Source organism: Myotis brandtii, unplaced genomic scaffold (genome assembly GCF_000412655.1).
Source record: "Myotis brandtii unplaced genomic scaffold, ASM41265v1 scaffold421, whole genome shotgun sequence".
NCBI lineage: Eukaryota > Metazoa > Chordata > Mammalia > Chiroptera > Vespertilionidae > Myotis > Myotis brandtii.
The window spans coordinates 1594027-1594231 of record NW_005366140.1 but is presented as its reverse complement, the minus strand read 5'-3'; the positions used below and the strand labels follow the sequence as shown (position 1 = coordinate 1594231).

The following is a 205-nucleotide window of genomic DNA, read 5'->3' as shown; positions in this document are numbered from 1 at the left end:
GGCCCGCGGGCCCTGCGCGTTGGCACCATGAGCGTGGAGGCGTACGGGCCCAGCTCGCAGACGCTCACTTTCCTGGACACCGAGGAGGCTGAGCTTCTCGGCGCCGACACACAAGGCTCCGAGTTCGAGTTCACAGACTTCACCCTCCCCAGCCAGACGCAGACGCCTCCCGGAGGCCCCGGCGGCCCCGGGGGTGGGCCCGGGA

The 205-nt window shown here is 71.7% G+C and overlaps 1 protein-coding gene across 1 annotated transcript in view; it reads left to right on the top strand.

Moving 5' to 3' along the window:
- Positions 1-6: 6 nt before the first annotated feature.
- UPF1 (UPF1 regulator of nonsense transcripts homolog (yeast)) overlaps positions 7-205 on the top strand; it is a 39953-nt gene continuing 39754 nt past the window's right edge. The window contains exon 1 of the mRNA XM_005873834.1: positions 7-193. Within this exon, the coding sequence (XP_005873896.1) occupies positions 28-193 (166 nt within the window). The 5' untranslated portion in view covers positions 7-27. The remainder of the gene's footprint in view (positions 194-205) is intronic.